This window comes from Fringilla coelebs (genome assembly GCF_963513975.1).
Source record: "Fringilla coelebs genome assembly, chromosome: 7".
NCBI lineage: Eukaryota > Metazoa > Chordata > Aves > Passeriformes > Fringillidae > Fringilla > Fringilla coelebs.
The window spans coordinates 15,682,576-15,699,650 of NC_140035.1; the positions used below are offsets into that span (position 1 = coordinate 15,682,576).

Below are 17,075 nucleotides of genomic sequence, written 5' to 3' on the forward strand. Positions count from 1 at the left end.
TAAGCATCACCATGGGGAAAGGGGAGCTCACCACAGCACTGAGCCTTCACAGCCTGAGCACTTTCCTGCCTCCCTTCCCCCCTTTTATTTGGGACAATGCCACACCAATACAAGCAGGCTAATTGCAGCATGGAAAACAGCATCAGCTTTGCTTCCCAGGACAGTTTTCCCTGCAAAGCACAGACCCTACCAGGGATGTACTGGTGTGAGAGGAGGCAAGGCAGGCTGGCATGCAACCTGGGCATCCTTCCCAGCTCTTCATGCCACCAAGGGGAAGGACAAGCTGGCACCACACTGCATGTGCTGCTCCAGGCGCTGTCAGATGTGTAGGAAGTGGCAGTGCAGTCAAAGAAGGGTCTGGGTCTCCCTCTTCCAGCAGCCTGCCAGCTGTCCAAGTTTGCTCTCCCCACCTTTTTCCCCAGAGACTTGGTAGGACAGCACAGTAGCAGGACAGGGGATTTTCCTGTCCCCTAAGGAAAAGCACAGGCATCCAGATAATAGCTTTATAGGGGAGGGATCTGGGGACTCCTCCAGATACACACAGAGGAATAATTACAAGTTAAATAGGATCCAAACACACATAAGTTAAAGGGTGGCAGGTGCCCTGCAGCCCCCTGCTCCTTCCAGGCACAGTCTGTGTCTGCCAGCAAAGAGAACCCCCACAACACAGCCTGGCCCCTCTCCCCAGCTGGCTCCATTCGCCTTTCACAACACAGAGCCAATCTTCCTCTCTGTGGCGCCCATCTCGTCCTCCTCCTCTTCCTCGCCCCCCGAGCAAGACGAGTCCGGGCCATAGCTCAGCTCGGCGGCGCTGCAGTGCAGGAAGCCCGAGTCAGGGCTGTGCCCCATGAACTCGGGGCTTTCGGCAGCTTGTCCCTGGGGCTCGCTGGGCAGCAGCTTCTCACAGGTTTTGCTGAGCCCTCGCTGCTTCTCAGCCTCCACCTGAGCCCCCTGCTCCTTGGCCTTGCGACTCCGCTTCCACTTCATGCGGCGGTTCTGGAACCAGATCTTCACCTGCCAAGGGAAAGCCCCAGGGGAGAGGATGTACCCTGCTGCATCCTGTCCCCACCCACCCCCTCACCTTCCCTGCATGGAGGGTCCCCCCAAAACCTCTTCAGTATTGGGCATCCCATCGTGCTACAGGTATGTACCAAGAGGCTACGGTTGTCATGGGGAGAGGAATAATGGGGGCTGCTGTCTTCCCCCCCTCCAGCCAAGGATATGCACAGGGACATTTTCATATTAGCTCCACAAAAAGACCCCTCCCACAGCATGATGAAGGATGGGAAGGCTCTGAAATCCAAGCTGGGAGTGCCAGGCAAAAAGAGGAGCAGTATTTCTGGGGTGCCCTTCACAAGAGAACAGCCTGGAGCCCACCAGGCAGGTCTCTGCAGGAGATGCTCTGGAAGGGGCACTGATGGGAGCAGTGGGGTGTGGGGCTGATGGCATTAGCATTGCCCATGACCTTGCCTTGCCCCCATGGCAGCTCCATGGTGCTATGCTCCATCCCCCAGGGCCAAGGTACCTGTGTCTCAGTGAGCATCAGCGACGTGGCCACCTCAAAACGCTTGGGTCTGGACAGATACTTGTTGAGCTTGAACTGGTTCTCCAGCTCCAGGAGCTGCTGGCTGGTGAATGCTGTGCGGGGCCGACGGCACTTACCCATCAAACCGGACTGCGGGGCGGCTGTAGAGCAGACAGTGGGTGGGGGTCAGGGGACAGCAGACTGGTAGGGGGACAGCCCCTCAGCAAGCCCAGGATGAGGAGGAGGAAGGTGAATGTCTCCATCATCTCCCACCCCAATAATGGCTTTATTGCCTGATAGGAACCTGTGAGATATGTTATCAGCCCTCGGTGTACAACTGGGATCAGTGCTGAGACTGAAATTAATTCTCTTTTTTTATTGCTGGGCCGCACAGGTGGCAGCTCAACGGCCAGGGGCTGTGCTGGGGCTGCCCGTGAGCGCCGCTATCTCGCCTGCAGCCCTTGAAGGCAGAGCGGCACTGAACCAGGAGGCAGCAGAACAAAGGGACCTTTGAGAGTCCAGCATGGGGTGGCTGCCGCACTTTGTTTGATCCTCGCTTATCTCCTCTCCACTGCCTTTATTGTCCCCCTGGGGTTCAGCTTTTACTGCTTCTCCCAGCACCACAGCGGCAATCAATCCCAGGGGTTTGCAGCTGGGAATAAAATGCTGGAGCAGCAGGGAGGGGCGTGGGGGGAAATGGGGGGAGGTGGTGATGGTGGGCACTAATGCAAAAGGACCTTGGCACATCCCTGCTGACACATCTTGGGCAACAAGATCCTGGAGCATCCTGGCCCCAAAAGTGTGCCATGCTTGGCAAGGGCCACTCCAACTCCAACTTTGCTGGGCATGGGGCACCATTCCTGTTATCTCCCCCAGATTCCAGCTTTGATCCCAACCTGCCCATCTCCTGAAGTGTCCACCGAGCCCTTCACAAACACAGCAATGACGCATGAGGCAGGAATTTATGAAAGAGCTATTAACTAATCACAACACAGGTTTGATCCCAAGTACCTGGATGCTGGGTCAAACACATAGAAAACAGGCTGGGCTAGGGCTGTGCAAATGCCCCATGGGAGCATTTGCCTTTCCCCTTCCTCTGCCTGTAGCCCCTCAGTACCAGGAGAGACAGTCTGCAGGACCCACCTTGTGGCCACTGGCCAGTTAAACTAGGGGCTGACTGAACAGAGGCACACTGTGACAATGATTCCAACACACATGATGCATTATTTTGCATATGAAACATATTCAAGGCTAAAACCGAATGAGAGGTTCAAAAGATTTCCAGGACAAACAGAGATGAGAGATGTCTAAGCTCTGTGGAGCTCGGCAGCCATCTGGGCTCTGACTGGCTGTGGATGCTCGGGATGTACAAATCCTCCATGGAAACATGGGACCAAACAGGTCTGCAAAGGCTTCCTCCGGCTAAGAAAAGGAAGTGTTATGGGAACTAGTATCTGCAGGGATGGAGCAGCCCAAGCTAAGACCCTTTGCAGCTTCTCGGGGAGGGAAAGGCCAGAGATGCATCAGAGACAACTGGAGGGGAAATTCACTCTGTTTGTGGGGCCACAGCACAAAGCAGCCTCAGGGTGTGTCCAGCAGCCCAAGGACTCTGGGTCCCAGTGAGCCTCCTTTGCTGACAGAGACGGGAGGATGGCTGGAGCATCTGGAGCTGCAGAATCCCTCCCTGCAACAAGGCTGCTCTGTCCAGTTTGGCTGTACCAGGTCAGGGAAGGGCCCCTCTGGGCAGTTCCTCTTTCTGAGCATGGTCTCTAGAGAATGTTTTGGGGAAAGAGAAGGAAAGAGGTTATGCCCTCTCAGCTTCCAATAATCCAGGAATTCTGTGCTTTCTGGAGCTGGAGGGTCCAGGAGTGAAGAGATATCATATTCCCAGTCTGCATTCCCCACTCCAAAGCAGAGATCTCAGGGCTCAGCTCCAAGGGCATTGTGTCCTGGCTCCAGAGAGCACAGAAATCCTTCAGATCAACCTGAAAGGCCCCTCTGTGCCTCCTCTAGCAAGGTCATATGTGACCAGACTAAAACTAGATGCAGGAAGAGTAGAGGCACAGAAGTGCCTCACAGAATGTCAATCCTGAAAGCAATGCAAGTTTGGTCTGTCCAGCTTCAGAGGAGCCTGGAAGGCAGCCTGCTTTGACAACATCCTCTCAAGAGACTCACTTTTGCCCAGGTGAGCTGCTGAGGACTGCTTGGTCTAGCAGGGAAAAGAAGAACAGAAAGTTTGTCTAAAAGCCAAATAAATCCAAACAGGATATAGCCCAAATAACTACCAATCCAGGGGACCGATTTCTGGAGCATGCTCCTGCTGCCAGCCCTGATTTCTCCTTCTCAGTGTCCAATTCAGCTTCAGGGTAGTGTGCCCATTACAAATACTGTACAGAGCCTGACTTCCTTGGAAACTCACCCTGCCTCCTGCCCTGGTGCTGACAAAAAAAAATCCCAAACCCAATCCTCAAACCCCTCTGTGGTGCTGTCATACAGTTTGAACCACCACCAGTCCAGTGCCCAGCCTACAGAGTGTGGCTGGCCACCTAAGCTGTGACCTCCTCTGACAACACACCCTTCAGCAGCTATAATTATCCATCACCACTGCTCTCCACTGTGACTTGTTCAAGATTTGGCCTCTACCAGGTTGAGAAAGCCCAAGGCAATACAGGTGACATTCAGCCACCCGCAGCAGCAGGTTTTCATGGACATGAATGATCAACATCTCTAGCATCAGCTCTGCTGTTACCCTTCCCAAAGGGCTCTAGCTCTTTTGTGTGGAGAGAGAATGGCAGAAGAGGATCTGCAGATTCCCACTGGGAAAAGAAAAGAGGAAGGAGGTAGAAGCTGAGACTGCCAGCATGCTCTGCTGAGTCCCATCCCTCCCTGTCCTGTGGCAGGCGGCTACATGGACAAAGAATAGTCCCAAGGGGTGCACAGCAAGCATACCAGGGCTTACCTACTCCACTCATCAAGCTATGAACCCATCCCTATCACAATTAGCATCTCAGAAAGTATTATCCTTTGGGAAGGCTCTCCACGTCATCCAGCTGCTACCAGAAGACCAGTGACTGCCCCAGCATCACACCTTTGCTTGCCAAAGGATTTATTTTCTGCTCAGCCATCAGAGCTTGTCTCAACATCCCTTCAGCCTGGCAGGGCTTGGACCCCCTGATGGGTGCCTGGCATCTGGCTGCAGTATCAGTAAATAAACTGCTTGGCCTGGGGCCAGGAATGCCCTCTGAGTCTGAGGCCAGGAGCTCTGCAAGGCAGCTGCCTCCTGGATAATTAGATAAAGCTTATAAAGAATTGTTGGTTTATTTGATACAGTTCCGCCTACTTGATAACAGGGGTAATCCTAGGTTGATATTAACTCACTTGTTTTTAATTTGGTTTGTTTAACTATAGTTCACTTCACTTTGTGGTCTGGCAGATAAAGGAGAGGAAATTAACACCCTTTAGGTGTTTCTCTGGATGTCAGAGCTGGAACAGGGTCATCATCACAGGCTTTTTCTGGCCTGCCAGCAGCCCTGGCCATTATCAGTGGGGCAGCATGTGTAAGGGCACTTGCTACCTCTGCAAGCCCCTTGCTTGCTCCACCATTGCACCTCAATTGCTGCATGCCAGTTGTTTCCCAGCCTGTATTTCCGGCTGACACCAGACCACTGTACACCTGGTGAGCCTCGGAAGGCATTGCTTTTTGAACAAGTTTGATAAGACTTATCCTGCCTGCTCTCCTATCCCAGCACAGCCCATCAGCAAGCTCTCTGCCATCGTGGGCAGGATCTGGTCAGGGCTCCAGGCCACCAAGTTAGTGAGTGTGTGATGCAAGGAAGTGGTGTGCCAGGAAAGCCATCTAAGCACCAGGTCCCTCGGAAACGATCCTTTGCTCCTCCTGAGAGTCCACAGCTGTATGTCACTGTTCCCCACTTCTACAGCTCTCAGCTGCAGTGCATCTGCACTGGCTCCCACCACTGCACCACATTTCCACACTGACAAACAAGGCAAATAAATCACAGCTCCCAGAAAAACTAATAGGCCTGGCATTCCAGTGACAAATGCTACCCCTGGGTGCTTCAGGAAGTGCTCAAAGCCCCAGGATAGGGATCCAGGCTGGGGATAGCAGAACCTGGGCAGGCAGCATCCCTGCTTCCTGCAGCAAGGGCACAGCTGCTCCTGCACCCAGGCCTTGCAGAGCCCTCTGAGTGCGCATTGCAGCAGAGGCAGCCAGGCACCGCATGCGGCTCTGCACAGGCAGCCAGGGAGGGAGGGAGGCACCCACCCTGCCTACAGCAGGGCACTGCTCTCAGCGAGCCCAGCACGCAGGCCAGGCCCTGAGGGTACCAACTGTCTCAGACAGCCTCCCTGGCATCCCACCTCCCCACACACATGTGATAGCAGGGGGAACGTATGCAATGAATGCCCACAGAGCTTACAGTTCATAGGCTGTCGTGCTGCTTCCCCCTTCCTGACTGTCCCCAGGAGATCAAACCAGACCACACCTGCAAAACATTGCTACACATGCACCCAAAGAAGGAATTTATTCCAGAATTTACTCCTGGAATTCCCTTTAAATAAATCCCTAGGGCAGTCGCCCCCTGGAATGATCCCTAATATGTCCTAGAAGGCTTTCAGATTCATCTCTTACAGCATCTGTCCAGTGCTCCTGGGAGAGTTAAACCTGACTGGCACCAGCAGGCTTGACAATTGCACTTGGTCACTCTGGAAACTTCAGCCAGGCAGGTCCATCATCTGTCTGTCTAGGCTGGCTGGTGGGACAGGGGCTCCCACAAAACTACAGGCAGCCCAGGAGCCCTGTGCCAGCAATGGAAGGAAGGCTCCTGCCCAGCCCACCACCCTCCTCAGAGAGATGAGGAAGGGCTGTGGAGGCAGCACATCCTAGGCAGGTGCCCTTTCCTGTCCCTGTCCCTACAGCAGGGCCAGCACACCGGGGCAATCTGAGCCCAGACAGGCACAGCCTGCGGCTGGAGCCTGCAGCTGTAGGTACAAGGAGAAGGCATGCTGCAAATGACCCTGATTTCAGAGCTTCAGTGAGCCCACCAGAGCAAGGGCTGAAGACACCCTTGAGAGCCCTAAGGTTACCAATGGACAGAAATAAGGATGTGAAGATGGGTAAGGTTCTCTTCTGCACAGCAGAATTGCTGAAGTATTTGACAAGACACTGGAGAGAAAGAATCCCCACTGCAAAGGGCTCCCCAGGATTGGGAACAAGCACCTTTTACTAAGGACATGGATTGAGGCAGTGGTCACCCTAATTTAAAAATTCACAGTTTTGGCAGCTTTTGCTGCATCCTTGCTACACCTCCACATGTCTACCCTGCTTTGGGATCTCTGGAACACAGGTAAGTACACTTGGGTCAGAAACTGCTTTTCTTCCCTCTGAACTTCCATAGGAGCCCTGCTCAGTGTTTCCCCCAAGACCCTTTGACATTCTGGTCCAGCACATTCTGCAGAACTCCCTTCACAAGTTGTTCACTTTGGGATTTGTGTCCTTTTGGTGAGGTTTTGGATACAACCACCTGAAGACCACATTCTGCCTTTGAAAGGAATGGGGCTGATGTACAAATATCTCTATGTTACCCCAGCCAGAAGCTTCACACAGGGCTAGAGGATGAGATGCAGTGGAGCATTCCCACTGTGGTGAAACACAGCCCTGTATGAAGCTACCAAGATGCTGAGATACACCAACAGACCCACACCCTCCAAAGATAACATGGCCTCTGCAAAGGAGCAGGAAGATGTAATAAATAATAAAGACTACTAACTAATCAGGATTTATTTTTTCTTGTCTTAGTGATATCTTTGAAGAGCACACATAAGCCATAGCACTGGAGGCTTATTCTACACCTCTGGATTCACAGATGGAGCGTTCCTAAAGTCTAGGGAAAGCCAGGTAAAGGGAGACATTGTGGGGGAAAAAACTAGCATGTTTCCCTTTAGCCTGACCAGGAATAGTTTGAGGTAGGAGTAATACATGTGATTTTCCAGTAATTCTCTGTAATTTTTGCACTGTTATTTACCCAGCCTTTTAAAATTATTATTATTTTGCAAATGCGCTTCTAGATTTTTAGGAATTTTTTTTACACTCAGCCAACAAATCCGGATACTCTGAGTGGGCTTTATAAACCAGTCACTCTCGGTTTAATGCCCATCTTTTCAGTGACCAGCACAGGGCAGAGTCCAGGTCACACTGCCAGGGGTGCCAGACTCAACGGGACCAGTGCCTGAAGTCAGCTCTCGCTCCGTCCCTGCCCTGCAGGACCCATCGCAGCAGTGCGGGCTCCGGTGCCTGCCCGCAGCCCTGGTGGTGCCCACCAGGAGGGACTGGGGCAGGGCTGCACCGAGCACGCTGTCGGGCCGCCCGGTTCCCGCAGCTGCCGCCAGGAACGAGCTCACAGGCCGCTCATCCCACGAGGCGAGCGGGACCCGGAGCGCCGGCCCGGCCCGGCCCGGGACCAGATGCGGCGGCGCATCCAACAGAATTGGGGCGGGTTCGTTCCCAGCCGCGCCGGGAGGGATTTATTCGTTTCCCGGTGCAGGTTTCTGCCGCCGTTTCTTTTTTTTCGTTTCCTTTCCGCCCCGCAGGAGCCCGCGGCGCCGTGCGGGGCCGGCAGCCTGGGTAGGCGCGGTCCGGCTCTGCCGCCGGCGGCGCGGGCAGCGCTTTTCGGGGCTCTGCGGGAACACCGGGCCGGCGTAAGGCGAGACTTTGCCCTTCGGATCTGTTGCCCAGGGCCTCACAGCTCTCGGAGGCCTCCGGAGGGCGAGTCCTGCTTCCCCCAGCAGTGGGACACCCTACCTCCCCACCGCAGCCCTGCCGGGTTAGGAAGCGGGTCTGGGTACAGAGAGAGCCGCGCATCGGGGTCAGCCCGGAGGGCTCAAGGTCCCTGCGGGCTCCCGACCCGGACCACCGGAGGGCCTCGAAGGGATGAGGCTGGGAAACCTCAGTCCGGGGCTGTCGGAGGGACCTGCACCTGATGTGCCGGCGGACGCCCCCGGGGTTGAAGGCCCCAGAGCCGTGTTCCGCCTGACGGGAGGGTCGGTCCCGGGGTCACTCACCATTGAAGTCGGAGAGCCTCGGCACCAGCATCCCGGCTCGGATCCAGTGCTCCAGCGGAAAGGAGCCGGCCACGGCCGCCTTCAGGTGCTCTGCGCCGGGCGGCGGCAGGTGCGGGATGCCGGTGTAGGCGAACGCGGGGTGCTGGCCCCCCAGGGTCGGGAGCGGGTACACGGCGGGGGGGTAGAGGGCCGGCAAGGCGCCGAGCCCGGGGCCAGAGAGATGCAGCAAGCCGGGCTTGGGGACGAAGCCGGCCGGGGCGAGGGGCGCAGCGGCCGGGGGCGCCCGCGGTGAGGGGGTGTCAGAGCGCCCGGCGGGGCCGGGGCTCGACGCGGGGCTCCCGGGGCTCAGCCCCGGCGGGGAGGCGCTCCGCGCCGGCTCTTCGGCCAGGAGCGCTTCGATGCGAAAGTTTTGGGACTTCTCCATGGGTTTGTGCATGGCCGTGTCCTGTGCGGAGCCGTCGAGCCCTCCGGCGCCCCACCGCTCCCCTGCCAGGGCACAGCCCGGCCGGCCAGCCCCGGGCGAGCCCCGGCACCGGCGGGCATTCACCCGCGGGGCCGCGCCGCGCTCAGCGGGGCGGCCCTCGAGGGCAGCCCTCCTCTCCGCTCCGCCTCCCGGGCACTCGCTCGCCCGACGGCTCTGGGGTGGGTTTTAACCCCCTCTCCACCTACCCCAGCTCCCCATTGGCTCCGCTCCGGCCCCCCGCCCTCCCCACCGGCCGCCCTCCTCCGGCTTCCGCAGCCCCCGGACGCAGCAGGGGACAAACGCCAGGGCCTGACCCGGGCCACTCTGCCTCTTCCCCAGCCTCTCCACAGCCAGGGGTCTCCCCAGCCGGCAGGACCCCCCCAGGGCGCTGAGCCCATCATCCTGATCCAGAGCGCCATGGCAGGGAGGCAGGTCTATGGTTGCAGCAACTGGAGGAGACACGGAGAGACGAGACAGACTTTAGCACATGTAGGCAAATCCCTGCTGAGCTCCAGTGCTGCCCTGGCACCGTGGAGCCCCCAGGCACTCGGAGGGCAGAGTGCTTAGCTGGGAGGGCAGGAGAGGCTCTCACTCACCAGCAGGCTCCCCTGCATCCTGTGCACTGGATCACCAGCTGTGCTGTTTCCCATTGCATCGCTGTGATCCAGGAAGATCAACAGACCTGAGCTGGGCACACAAAGGACCACCGCCCTCTATCACCCATGTCTGTCCAAGATGCAACCCAGCAGGTGCACACAGGCAGATTGTTACTCATTTGCCTGGTCTTACATTTCCTAGGCAAGACACAGCTTAGAGAATTGCACCTGGGAAGGACAGAGAGGAAAGCTTTGGCTGGTCTAGGAATGATGGGTAAGCAGGAGCAGAGCTAGTACAGATCCCCTGGCACTGGCCTTCAGGGAGAGGCAAAGTGCATGTGAGTGCTTAAGGAATCTCTGTCATTAAGGGTCTGCACCTGTGTGTCTCTGGTTCCCACTGACACAGTGACACAAGCCTCTGATTTTTTGTATCCTGTGGTGGGTCCTGCTCTTAGGAAGGGAAGTAAGGCAGCTGCTATTGCCCTACCTAAATGTAATAATGGCTGAAGAAAATCCCTGTCCCTGTATTTCTTGTCCCTTCAGCATTTCCAGCACTGCTCTATTCCCTGAGCAAGAGATGGGTCCACCCCACTGAATCCTGTGTCACAGAGGTGGCACGCAGATGCCCAGAGAGGAGAAAGGCAGGAGCATATGGGGCCTCCCTCAGCCTTCTCTGCTTTCTCTGCTCAGTAACCCCAGGGACTTCTCTTCCCAGCACCAATAGGGTCTGGTATGCTGCCTGCTGATCTCCCTGCACACCCATCACCCTGCTGAAGGGAGCTGCAAAGGTCCAATTCCTTCTTCCATTGCCTGAGCCCAGCACCAAACAGCTTCACTGAGTGGCCCAAGATCCTTCTGTGGGAAGACACACAATATCCCTTTTCCAGATGCCTCCTTGGGAGACAGAAGGGCAGGAATTAGCCCCATGGAAAGCTCAGACCTGGATTTGCTCAGAAGGGGATTTGGGGTGGATGTCACCCACAGTGATACACCTGACTTGTCCAGAAGGTACTGAGGGTGCAACAGTGTTCCTTTCCCCCTCAGCTCAGCTGGGCCTGCTGCTCCAACCTGTCTGTCATCAGGGAAGCTGTAGTGCTCCCCTCTTCTCCCCCCCTCCATCCCCCTCTGCTTTCCCAGGACACAAGCCAATGTCCCCACAAGCAAAAGGACACCAAGCACTTTCTCTGTCCCACCGTGGGAAGTGCCAGCACAGCCAAGCAGCAGGCATGGATGGGACAAGACCTGGGGAGGAACAGAGCAGACTGACTCCCAAGCACAGGGGGAAGCTACAAGAAATACCCAGGGAACGGAGAGCACAGTGAAGGTAGGACAAGTCTTCCACTGCAGATCAATAGCCTGCGTGGGAAGGCTTCCCCACCTGAGCTCTCAGGACTGACTTCAGGGATTGCAATGATTTGTTAGCTCTGTTAGAGGGAATGTGCCTTGAGACCTGGAGCAGAGACTGGGTCACAACAGAGAAATCAGTGCCTCAATCAGCCCCATGGGGTAACAGACAGGCAGGTAGGCAGCCCAGGAAAGCCCAGGTAACTCCTGGCGAGCCCTGAGACCATTTGTGACTGTACCCAGTGTGTAGCTCAGGCAGTCGGAGCAGGGCTTGAATGAGGGGTCTGGGTCATAGCTCTTAGTCACTTACTGTCCTCATGGAAGTCCCCTACACTACCCAATGAGGTTTTCCAAAGACAAACAACTCTCCCAAGGATCAAGAGCTCATGCTAGTGCCCAATTCACTGATGCCAGGGTGATGCAAGTGCAACCAGCCAAGCTGCAGCTTTTGAATTACACAAGCAAGAAATCTTTGCTGACAGAGCCATACAACCTGGCTAATTTCTTTATTTGGAGATACCTGAACAAAGAAATCTAGAGAAATCATGGAGGGATGATGAGTGACAATATTTGGAGCAGACCCTGAGACCCTGTAAGAGGGTTGGCCAGGACCACAGCAGCTGGCACACAGCCCATGCCATGCAGGGCAGAGAGATGGCATCCACAGTTGTGTGCAGAAGAGCTGGGCTGGGTGGTGGACAGCAGAAGGGGCAGGATGCAAGGCAGTGATAGATGCCAGGGTGCTGATGAGTTCACAGTCTTCAGGGTCATTAATCAGATCAGAGCTGGATTAAGGTGTCCAAGGTCTGATTAGCTTCATTTCCCGCCTCAGGAAGGAGGGAACTCTCTTTCCCATCCATCAAATCCTCCAGTGACAGCTCACCTGGTCACTAACTAAATCAGAGGATTGTAATAAGTGAATGTGACTGTGGCCTGGCCCCTCACCTCTGCCCAGGATCCTTCCTGCACAGGAGAGTGTAGGCAACCCTGAACATCAGCCACAGGCGGCAGAACCCTCCAGTTTGAGGGCTCAGGGCACTATGGACAGAAACTCTCCCAGGAAACCACCCCAGTTCAGGATGAGGTGGAGCTTGAGGGGATATGTTCCCAGTCAGCATCATCTTGCTCCCAGTCCCCCCACAGCTCCTCTGTGCTAAAACCTACCCCATCAGCATCTCCATTTGTCCCCTGCCTGATGAACCTCGTGTTCAGTGTGCCCTAAAGTTACCTCCACTTTTAACCACTTGGAGTATTTCTGTCCAGAAAGTGCAGACCAGCAAGAGGTCCATGCTCCCTAGGCAGCAGTGAAGTTCCTCAGCTCCCTCACCTCTCTGGGGCAGACCCTGATCATAGCATCCCACGCTGGGCAAGGGGCATCACCAGGAGTGTCCACAGAGCCCAGAGCTTCCCGGGATTCTTTCATTTGCCTAGGTATTTTGGGGGGAATTTTCTGGATGTGCCTCAACTGGACATTCAGAGCTCAGTCCCCCTTCAGTGACCTGAAAGCAGCACTCACAGCAGCACCCCTGCAGGTACACATGAACCCTGCAAAGCCTTTTACTGCTGATGGGAAGGTACACAGCTAGAGACCTGGAGCTCTTTACTGTGTCCATATCTTCCAGGGAATTGACTCCATTGTGACTCCCATCCATGTAAGGTCAAGCACCAGGGATAAAACTAGAAGGACAAACCCCCACAAGGCCACCAAAGATACCCAGCTCTGGTGTACACAAGTTTCCAGCAGCTCTAGAGTCCCACAACACTACCAACAGCACTTCACATACTTCCCCAATTTGTTGCCAGCAGTACCTGAGCCCTCAGAAACAAGCCATGGAAATCACAGGTAATATTTGGGACCACAGTTCAGTTTTACAGCCCCACTACTTCCTCAGTATCACCTTGGGAAGCAACGTAATGTCCCTCAGCAAATCCAACTGCCCCAAGATCAAAGCCAAGGGTGCCGAGGAAAATCCATATCCTGATAAAAAAATTCCCAACTGGGACCAGATTTCCATTTTCCCAGGATCGACTCTTCATCCCAGACACAATACATAACATGACCCATGCTGGGGTGTCTTGATTTTCACCTAACCTTTCGTTTTGGACTTTCCTAGATGGACAGTTCAGCACCAGGTCCTTCTGTCAGCTTTGGATCACCTCCTACCTTGAGTCAATAGAAATTACCTTTGACTCAGAGACTGTGCAGGAATCAGGGCTTAGCCCATCCCAGAGAGATGACAGAAACCCTGATTTCTAACCAGGACATTTAGGCTTTCAGGTGTTGAAAGAGCTCCCTGTCTGTCTCCAGGATGGCTGTACCTGTTTGCTAAGCATTAACTATTTACCAGGTCGCAGCCCCAAGAGCTTTAGAAATTACTTCTCAGTAAGAAACCCACGGTGTGTCAGCCTTGTTTAAAGCATCTCTGAGGAAGCAGAGATCTCACTGCTCTGGACCTGGTGCCTTAGGTCATCTTGTGCCATTCTAAAGTCTGTTGCCAAGTAGTGGAGAAATACAGTCTAGAGTCACCACTAATACTGGAGTCAGGATGTAAGCCTGCTCAGAAGTGTTTTTCTAGCTCTTCCCCCATGAGAGAGGCTGTAGGAGCACCCCACTCATCCCCGAGCAGGCAGAGCTCCTGGTAAGAAGTTCTAGGTGCAAAAGCCCCTTTTAGGGGTGTCCCAGGTTTTGTGAGAGCCCTGGCCATTGCCCACAGCAGGATGTTGCCTTTGCCCTGCCCCTTACAGCCAGGCCACCCGCTATCTCCAGAGTCTGGGAAGCCACAGGAGGCTGGTGGGGAAGGTAAATAAACTGCCAGCCCAGCGATGATTTGTGGCTAAATGAACAGTCTAAGTCACCTGTGAGTGGTTTGGGGCCATTAACCAACCAGATAATAGGTCTTAATCAGCCCTGCAGTGGTGGGAGCTGAGTCTATCTTGTGTCAGATCTGGCACAGCCAGCTCTGAGGTCCCAGCCTGCTTGGGGGCTGTCCCATCTGCAGGAACACTGGTAGGGGCATCCACACCACTGCCATGGGAGCAGAGCAGCTGGCTGCAGAAATGCTCTCAGGGCATTCTCACAGGGCTTCTCATCTGTCTTTAGGGAACTCCCCCTGCTCCAGTGGTGACAGAGGACACAGTGAAGCCACCTCCCTGCCTGCTTCCAAGGTCCTGTGCTCAGTCACTGCCATGTTCTGTCCCTGCATGGATCCCCTCTCAGAGACTTCCAGGCCAGCCACAGGCTCCTGAGGGTTTCTTCTTCCTGCACATCAGCTGCTCAGTCCAACAGGTGGGGATCGGTCCTGGAATGCAGAAATCCCCGTGCTTCCATCCCCCTGTCCCCCGTACCCAACACCCACCCTCCCTCCACAGGGAGCCCCAGGTACCAGCCCCCAGAGAAGAGGTTAACAGGCAAAGCAAACACGGCTCAATCCCTCCCAGACAGGCCTCCTGCAGGGATTTCTGGGCAGCTGTTTATTTAGCCAAGCAATTCCTCAAATAAGCAGCCTCCTCTCTGATGGCACATGGCAAGGCTGAGCAGAAAAACGTGTTAACAGCTCCCACTCTGGAGCAAGCCAGCACAGGAAGGGCTGGCAGGGCAGGGAGGGTGCCTGCCCCAGCACAAACAGCCAGGGCAGCTCTGGAGTGTCACACCTGATCCCACCACATTGCCAGCAGCCCTCAGGACCAGCCACAGGGCTGCAGGGGATGCCCTAGGGCTGTTAGGTTCCCAGGATTCAGCAACGCCCTGCAGAAGTACTCAAGTGTGGAGACAGAGGACTTGTCCCCATGTAAACACATGGGGATGGAGCAACAGGGACGTATGGGGATGGGGTGACACATCCACACATGGACTGGAGTGACAGGGACACAGTCAGCTGGGATCCATTTCTTACAAGGACTCAGAGTACAACCACTACATTTCCAGTCCTGTTAGCCTCTGTCCTCTCTGCCACACCTGATTCTGAAACACCATGAGCACACAGCACCCTCAGAGACATCTCCTTCATCCTACTGCCCCCAAAGGAGGGAGCAGCACCTTGGCTCATCCTCAGTGTTTGTCCTCACCCCAGGCCTTGTCTTTTGTGGGGAGAGACTAAACAAGCCAGCATCTTCCATAGCTCAGCATCATCCAGAAAAGCAGGGAAGTGACTGAATGCACTGTGTCCCTCCTGCTGCTTCCCCACGGCCCCACTCCACAGCCCTTGCCCTGCACGGCACTCCAGCACATTGTGTCCAGTGTCACACATCTCTGTGTGACACAGCCAGGGCCACCTTCCCCCTAGCACCAGGGGGATCCCCCAGCTCTGATTTGTCCTGTCACCTCCACAATCTTCTTTTTTGGCTTCACTGTGTCTAGTCCCAAAGCCAAAACTGCTGCATGTGGGGGGACAGAGCCAGGTTTGGGGTCTGGGGGTGCAGGAGTGAGGGGGAGGAACACCCTCACACACACCATTTCCCCCCAAAAACACAGCCTCACCTCTTGGCTGTTTGTGGCCTTTCCATAGAGTCAGCACCTAACGTGCTCCTGGGATGACAGAATAAATCAGCTGCTCCTCCCAGGACCTTGGGCTCTAATTAATGTCAGCTCATTAACAAGATAACGGCCATTTATTACCCTGTCTCCCTGGCTGCTGATTAACCCTTTCCCAAGGTGGGGGCAGGGGATGGTGATGCCATGGGACAGGAATGGTGGGAGATGGTGACGTCTCTGCAGTGAGCCCCAGGGACACCAGGGAGGGGGGAGGTGAAGGCATCGGCAAACAGGACTGCAGAAGAGCCTGAGTGAGGAGCGGGTGGGGAAAAGGGGGAGTGTCTTTCCCCAGCAGTCTGGCAAGGGCTCACTGCTAAAATCCTCGAAGGAACTACCAAGAATCGTGGGCTCCCCTCGGACAGTTGCTGTCACCTCTAGCACATCCCTGTGCCTCAGTACCCACAAGTGTCCCTACCCCAACCCACGGGGGACAGTGAGGACGAGACCCAGAGCTCAAGCACAAAGGCCCTGCACACCTCTGGTCCTCAGCCCCTGTTTTGACGAGGTGCCACACAGACCCACAGGCAGTGGGAAGCCACCAGTGTGTCCATTCCTACCTCCAGAGTCCATTCCTACCTCCAGAAAACAGCCCCAGCTTCTCGTTCCCAGGTCCTGCCCGTGCCACAGGGCCACGGGGCAGGATAATCTCTCCTGGGGCAAGAGGAGGCTTTTGACATGCCCTTGAGCAAGGCCTGGGTACGGAGTGCAGGAGCACAGGGTGTGGGGAGGCATGGTGCCGCCTGCAGCCCTCCAGCACCAGCCGGGGGGGGCTGATGCTCTCCGTACATCGATCACGCTGCCCTGCGGCTCCCTGCGAGCGGGAGCAGCGCCGCTTAATCAGGCTGAGGGCTTCGGCTCGTTAAGCTGACACCTCCGTTGTGGGAGTGAGACATGGGGGCAAGCAAGGTGCCACTTATTTATTTTCTTCTTTCCTAGGGAATATATTAAACAAATTAAATTCCTGGAGTGTTGGGTCAGCAGAGCCGGCTCTGCGCCTGTCCCAGCTCCTCCTAGCTCAGCCTGGGGAGGGGACTGTGCCGCCCAGCCTGCAACAAACGCGGGCACTGCTGCAGGGCCCTGGCTCTGCCGTGCCTCCGCAGCTCCCTGCAGTAAGACACAGCCCCCCTAATCCCCCTGTTTCACTCCCTGGGCTGTGCTGCAGTCGGACTGCCTGGCAGTGCTGAGGATGGCGGGGAGGGCAGGTCTGGCAGGAAATGCAGTCTGTGATTCCATAGGGAAAGTCCCCCAGGAACCCACCTGCTGTTCCTGAATGGGCTTCCTTGGCCCCGCAGGGAGGGGAGCTGTGACACAGGCCTGGCTGCTTTCGGGACAGCTTGTAATGCTCCCTGCTCCAGGGAGAGCCAGGGACTGACTTCAGCCACAGCACCAGGACTGCTTCTTTCCACTCTGGTACTGGGGACATCTGAGCTAGTGGCAGGTTGACACTGGAAGGTCTCTCTGCAAGGGGGAGAAAACTAGGAGGGAGTGCACTTGTTCTCTAAAACAATTCTCCATCACAGGACTTCAGGAGCTGGGCAT

At 55.6% G+C, this 17,075-nt stretch overlaps 1 protein-coding gene across 1 annotated transcript; it reads right to left on the bottom strand.

Moving 5' to 3' along the window:
* Nucleotides 1-705: 705 nt before the first annotated feature.
* Nucleotides 706-9,038, bottom strand: LOC311156101 (uncharacterized protein; the record flags this gene model as incomplete). The annotated part of the gene is made up of 3 exons (XM_084209798.1): nt 706-1,014; nt 1,526-1,686; nt 8,603-9,038. 3 exons carry the CDS (start codon nt 9,036-9,038, stop codon nt 706-708), a joined length of 906 nt encoding a protein of 301 aa, XP_084065924.1.
* Nucleotides 9,039-17,075: the final 8,037 nt, after the last annotated feature.